Source organism: Indicator indicator, chromosome 14 (genome assembly GCF_027791375.1).
Source record: "Indicator indicator isolate 239-I01 chromosome 14, UM_Iind_1.1, whole genome shotgun sequence".
NCBI lineage: Eukaryota > Metazoa > Chordata > Aves > Piciformes > Indicatoridae > Indicator > Indicator indicator.
In genome coordinates, this window is record NC_072023.1 from 5,728,706 (window position 1) to 5,735,204 (window position 6,499).

Genomic DNA, 6,499 nt, shown 5'->3' on the forward strand with positions numbered 1-6,499 from the left:
CTCAAAAATAGTCATCCCTGCTGAATTAGTTTTTAAGGAGGCCATAGAAAAATCCATTCATCTGAGGCAGAAGAAAGTTTTGCCACTGTTCAACAAAGGTAAATTTCAGAGCAGGTGTATGCATAGCAATGCACTATAATGGCAAGTACCCTCAGTACAGTTTGCCTAAAGCCAAAGAGATCACAAAATAGGTTGAATAACAGTTTAAAAGGATGGGAAGATTTGACTCAGAGGCTCTATTCAAGACACCTGCTGCAGATGCATAACTTCGGCATGTAACAGCAGTAGTTTCTCAGCTCACAGTACTGTGGTGTTGTTCATATCAATTGCTGCCCTGCAGGCATTTTGAAACCCTCACTCTTTTTGTGGTCAATAGAGAGAAGGGGATTAACACTCATGTCAGGTATGTTCCCATGTTAGCCCAGGTGTAGTATTAAGAACCTGGATTTTAGCAGTGCTGAAGTCAAAAATAACTGTCACTACAGTCAGAGAGGAACTCTTAAGAGGCCTGTATTTTATCCATGATCATCCCTAAGGGAGATATCGTGACAAGAGAGGGCACAGTGACAAGGCCATCCAGGCAAATCAAGCCCTAGAGCATGAGGAGTTTGCTAAGATGCCTCAAAGAAGACAAGCAAGCCCAGCAGCCCATATTCAGGAAACCAGAGCTAAACACCTCCAGAGAGTATTCCTAGGTGAAGGACCTCACAGCAGACAAGTTCTTGCTCAGGAGATAGGACCAGTCACCAAACCTAATCTGCCCTTCTAATGGGGGGCCTCATTTCAGTGGGAGGAGTGACCTAACAGAGCTGGTTCCCTGTGATTCCAAACTCAAGGAATTCTTCCTGGTATCAGCTAATGCTGAACGGGACAAAAAGCCACTGATGGAGGAGCCTGCCTGCCCATTGTGGTTTGGGAAACTGTATCCAAAGCAGTGCAAGAAATAGCTGCAGCACTTTACAGGAATCCACTCCCACACATGGCCACACTGAGAGGAAAGACAAAAGTGGAGAAGGAGGAGTCACTGAGTAAAAAAGCCACTGCATTTATGGGACTTTACAAAGCCTTTTGTTACGTTTTGCATGAAAGCCATCGTAAAATATAATTGTGTTGTTCCATGACAATGTTACCACACCCTGTACAAACAGTGACAGCATCCAACCCTACCTGAGTCACCTGGACCAAAATAACTTGACAGCTAACATTAATCACACACATGATACTACTCTTCAGTACTAGCACAACCCAGAGAAAGAGCCACACAGGCCTGTAAAGCTTTCGAGGAAGCAGGTTTTCACTGGCCACAGAATGGAACCAGTAAACTCTTCTGCCTGATTTCTGTGGCTGTACTGCATGATTACAAGTAGGTGCCTGGAAGGATGAGAAATATACTGACTTCCTTAGTGTGAATTGTCTGCACACACTCTCACAGCTTAGACTTGTTCCTTGTATTTCATATTTTCAGGGAAGAAGGCAGCAGCTTTAATGGAAAATATTATGAGAGCTCTCTAAAGCACATTGTGCCTGCCCTTTCCAATGATATGTTCAACACTGACAGAGAAGAAAAATAAAAGCTTGTAGGGTACAGAGGCAAAAAAAAAAAAGAAAAAAAAAAAAATCCAAAACAAACCAAAGAGTAATTTGCATTACAAGAGAACCTTATTGCAGTAATAAAGCGATCTGCATGCCTTAAGTCCTAAAAAGGAAACAGTTTTCATTGCAAGCCTAAGCATCTTCCTCTTCCCCAGAACACCTCAGTGCCTTTTCTGTTCTGCTTATTCTCTTCTTCACATAATGGAGCGAGTAGTGGTAACCTCCTAGTCCACTGTCCGTCACTGCTCAATACCTAGTGCACCCAGGAACACATAGTCCTCCACCCTGCACCACCAATCCATGCAATCAGACCAGCTGAAGAAGGCTGTGCCATAAGACAGAAAAGGAGACCAGGAAAGGAAAACTTCTCCAGACCCCTCTGCATCCTGTGAGCAAAAACTCCTCTTCCTGAAGTGTAGGCCTGGAGTATGTCATTTTCACTTCACGTAACCACACATCAATTTAAGCAACCTGAGTATGTACTCAGGCTAATTTTAAAATGCCCCCAAGCTAATTATCCCTGCTCTACATGTCCTCCCAGACTGGTTCTTTTACCTTCAGGCTTTCTTTAACCTTTTGAGCAACTTCCTTTTGACAAAGATTTTGACAGGTTTTAGTGATGTGGGAGGTTTCTTTGTGACTGCATGATTCCAGACTGGATGTAAGATCAGCTTTGTTTTCTTCCATGTAAATAAAGCCTGTAGTAAAGCTACCTTCCCTTCCACTCCTCCCTCTGTTCTTGTCTTCCAGAGCTGTCCGTATCGGTGACACTATCTAGAAGAGACCCAAGATGTTGGTGCTACTGGCTGGCATCTTTGTGGTTCACATTGCCACTGTTATCATGCTCTTTGTCTCCACCATTGCCAATGTAAGTATGGACCACCCTGGTTGAGACACAGCTGTTTGCCTTCCACAGCTGTAGCCAGCCTGGCAGGGGAAAGGGTGGGCGGGAGCTCAGGTCTGGAGGTGAGAGATGCTCACTCACAGCCATGAGGATGTGCAGGGCTGGGTGCACTCAGGCACAGAACGGCAGCTGGCATGGTGTTGGAAGCAGCCCCTGCCTGCCCTGCTCCCAGACCGCAGAGCCGGCAGCACCTCACTGCTCATCTGAAAGAGTGCAGCGAGGGGCAGGGGAGATCAGCAGATGACGGCTCGGAAGTGCTATTTATCATCCCATCTGGAGGCCTGGCTGTTGCACAACTGGGCGCTCCGCCGTACCCGTCTGCATGGCGGGCAGCACGCCGAGGCCTGGGGCCGGGGCCGCCAGCGCTACCGCCGCTGGGCAGCCCCAGAGGAGGGGAAACCCGGGGCGAGGCTGACCCCTGGCGGTGCCGTGGGGGCGGCGCGGCCGGGGTCTCCCTGTTCCTCCCCCCCGTCACCCTTTGCTGGGGCGGATTTCGGGGTTGGGCGCTCGCTTTCTCGCCTCTCCGTGCCCTCCTGCTGCCTAGCACGGGGAGAGAACGACCTAAGTAATTTCCCCCCTAACACGGGAATTGACTTATCATAGAATCCTTTCCGTTGGAAAAGACCCTCAAGATCATAGAGTCCAACTATTAGCCCTACTCTACCAAGGCCATCACTAAACCATATCCCTGAGCACCATATCTACATGGCTTTTAAACATACCCAGGGATGGTGACTCAACTACATCCCTGGGCAGCCTGTTCCAATGCCTGACAACCCTTTCAGTGACTTTTTTTTTTTTTTCCCCTGATGTCCAACCTAAACATCCCCCAGTGCAGCTTGAGGCTATTCCCTCTTTTTCTGTGTGCCTTCTTGGGAGAACAGACCAAACCCCACCTTGCTACAACCTCCCTTCAGGTAGTTGTAGAGAGCAATGAGGTCTCCCCTCTGCCTCCTTTTCTTCAGGCTAAACAACCCCAGTTCCCTCAGCTGCTCCTCACAAGACTTGTTCTCTAGGATGCTTCACCAGCTTAGTTGTCCTTCTCTGGACACACTCCAGCACCTCAATGTGTTTCTGAACACAATACAAGTGTGGCCGCACCAATGCAGAGTACAGAGGGATGATCCCTTCCCTGGTCCTGCTTGACTTCCCTAGCGTTTTGCCTGGACCAAATGCCTCCCAGATTTGGGAGCCTGCATCATCTCCCACCTGCTTCAGCTGTTGTTCTTCTGCCCACACATGCTTTTTCAGCTCTCTGGCTGGTGGAACTTGGGCTAGTCATGCTGCCCTTGCAGTTTAGTCTGACAACTGGCCAAGCAATTCTCCCGTGGTGCTAAGAATGCATTTTTGGTAAAATACATATCCTGCTTTGGCAGGAGGGGTTGGACTCGATGATCTCTGGAGGTCCCTTCCAACCTCTAACATTGTATGATTCTATGAAAAGAGCGAGGAAGCTGCCCTCCCTCTTGACACAATTGTTTCATCCTGTTTCAGGTTTGGATGGTGGGTTCTTCCACCACAGGAACAATCTCATCAGGACTCTGGCTACTGTGCAACAGGACCTGTGATACACTGCCAGTCAGCAGTAGTGATGAGGGTAAGTTACATCTGCATTTTCAGTGTAGTGATCAGTTTCAGGATCTGGGTGCACAATACTGAGACTGAGTCCTGACCTTCTCGAATCTATTCCCTGTGTGTTCACAGCTGCCCTCAAAGCCACGCAAGCCTTTATGATCCTCTCAATCATCTTCTCCATCGTTGCTCTCGCCATGTTTATTGTCCAACTCTTCACTCTGGAGAAAGGCAAACGTTTCTACATCACTGGAGCCATCATGCTGGTTTGCTGTAAGTATGCACACCTCATGATGGATTTGTTTGCGTCCCACTGCTGCCTCTGCAAGCCCAAGTAGCCACACATCTGCCACACATGGCCATCAGGGAAGGTTGTCAGCCAGTTAAATGTTTCCAGTGACCCAATTTTTTTGTTGTGACAAAACAAAGCACTGAGGAATTGGAAAGTGCTGGGTTGTTGGTGTTTTTGTTTTGTTGTTGTGTGGTTTTTTTGTTGTCGTTGTTTTTTTTTTACTTTAGAGCCCAGGGGCTTTTGCAAAATACCTTTGAAAGACAACAAAAAGCATTCCAGTATTTGGAAGGGGCAAGAGAAAAAAGTTAGACTGCTACTGCTCCTCAGATTCTACACACAGCAACAAACTGTCTGCAGATCTTATTACTGATTTCCTCCTAACAAAGGTTTATTCCCCATGGCACCCACTAAACAAGCCTCAAGTGTCTTATGCCATCATGTTTGCAAGAGAAATTCTCCAATAAATAAGCCTAATGGGCAGCAGCCTCTCTCTCGTATGGCACAAGATGTACATTACAACCTCAGAGGAACAGCAGTACTTCAGAAGTCCTGCAGCAATGCTGGTTTCTGTGTATTTCCCAACGCTCTTTTCCTCCTTTCTTCCCACAGGGATGTGCATTCTGATCGGAGTCTCCATTTACACAGCTCGGTTCACAGGCACGATGAGAGAGTTCGAACGTCCTCACCATGGCTACTGCTTCATATTGGCCTGGATCTGCTTTTGCTTCAGTTTCATCATTGGCATTCTCTACCTTGTTCTTAGGAAAAAATAAGGCTGATAGGAGTCCAGGGAAGAGGGCTGGTTACTGGGAACGGGGAAGAATTGCTCTGCTGAGAGAACTATTGGGCCGATAGACAGAAATGGCCACTACCATCACCACTGCCACCACCACAGAAAAAAGTCACTAACAAAGCTAGAATCTTCAGAATGTCCCTCACCAAAAAGAGGGAGAAACAGCTCCAACTGATCTAGCACGCCTGGGGCTGCTGCACCAGAAATCTGCAAGTGACCCAGACAGCTCTTCTCCTTTTCTGCAAAGTCATGTCAGATCTTCACAATGCTTCAAGCTCAGCAGTGATCATTGAAGAGCACCACAAAAACAAGGGCTACATCTCTTTCCCTTCCTAGAGCCCTTCTCATTTATTTTTTGGTGTGCCTTGTGGGTTGGGCAGTGCAAGGCTTATGACCCCTTTTTTGTCTTTTGAAACATATGGGATGGGCCTTTTTGTTACATTTTATATATATATATATATATGCACATATGTGAAAGTTAAAGACATCAAATTGAGAAGCAATCCAATAGAAATCAGACTACATTCATAGTAAAATGTCTACAGAAATAAGGCAGCAATATTTTTGGCTGTTCTGTTTACTATTTGCCATTTCCATAGCCGAATCAGATGCATGTAAGAAGGGCAAATCCACAGGTGTGGATGGATGATGGACAGAGACAGAGAAAGAGAGAGAAAATGTGGAGATAAAGATAGAGAGGGGCTCCTAATTACAGAGGATGAAGTTGCTCAGTGATGCACAAGCAAGGAAGGAATCACCTGGGTGTGTGTCTGCACTGAAGTCTTCTGTTGAGCTCCAGAACATGGTAACAGCCCTGCAACGTGGCAAGTCTTGACTGAGGCAGGTCCTTATCTGTAGGTAGGGTGGTTTTCCCACATTGTCAATCCAGTACATAGTATTAATTGAACCTTGTGACACAGCTCATCTCCAAAGCAGGTGATCCTAGAGTGCAGAGGAAACGTACTCTGTAATGAGAGGTTAGGAGGGATGAGGCAGAGCATGTGAGTTCTGCTCTTTAGGGCTGCCCAACCTTAGGCCAGTCATTTAACCCGGTGCTTTTCCATCTGCCAAACCCTTCCATAAAACTATACCTACCTCCCAGGGTTGCTGAGAAATTTGGAGTCCACTCTGATACAAGGGCCCCACATGAAAGGCTGGCATGGGAAAGCAGGGCACTGAAGCTGCTGCAACCCACAAATTTCTGTCAGTTCAATGAATCTCAGTCAGTAGTGGCATTTGTAAGGGACAAAAGGTCAAAACTTCCTGTGATTCCATCCACAACCAAAAGGCAGAGAGAATAAAAAACCCATTCAGGTGCAGACTGTGCATGGATGATATTTACACT

The 6,499-nt window shown here is 46.8% G+C and overlaps 1 protein-coding gene across 1 annotated transcript; it reads left to right on the top strand.

Annotated features, from left to right (window-relative positions):
• The first annotated feature begins 2,383 nt into the window (after nt 1-2,383).
• On the top strand, nt 2,384-5,134 carry EMP1 (epithelial membrane protein 1). Its single transcript, XM_054386888.1, has 4 exons — nt 2,384-2,461; nt 3,992-4,094; nt 4,202-4,342; nt 4,971-5,134. The coding sequence occupies exons 1-4, from the start codon at nt 2,384-2,386 to the stop codon at nt 5,132-5,134; spliced, it is 486 nt and encodes a 161-aa protein (XP_054242863.1).
• Nucleotides 5,135-6,499: the final 1,365 nt, after the last annotated feature.

Bases quoted from the DNA above. Each gene is read 5' to 3' on its own strand.
- EMP1 (XM_054386888.1), top strand. From the start codon at position 2,384: ATGTTGGTGCTACTGGCTGGCATCTTTGTGGTTCACATTGCCACTGTT. The intron at 2,462-3,991 runs GTAAGTATGGAC...ATCCTGTTTCAG, and splicing joins TTGTCTCCACCATTGCCAAT to GTTTGGATGGTGGGTTCTTC. The intron at 4,095-4,201 runs GTAAGTTACATC...GTGTGTTCACAG, and splicing joins AGTCAGCAGTAGTGATGAGG to CTGCCCTCAAAGCCACGCAA.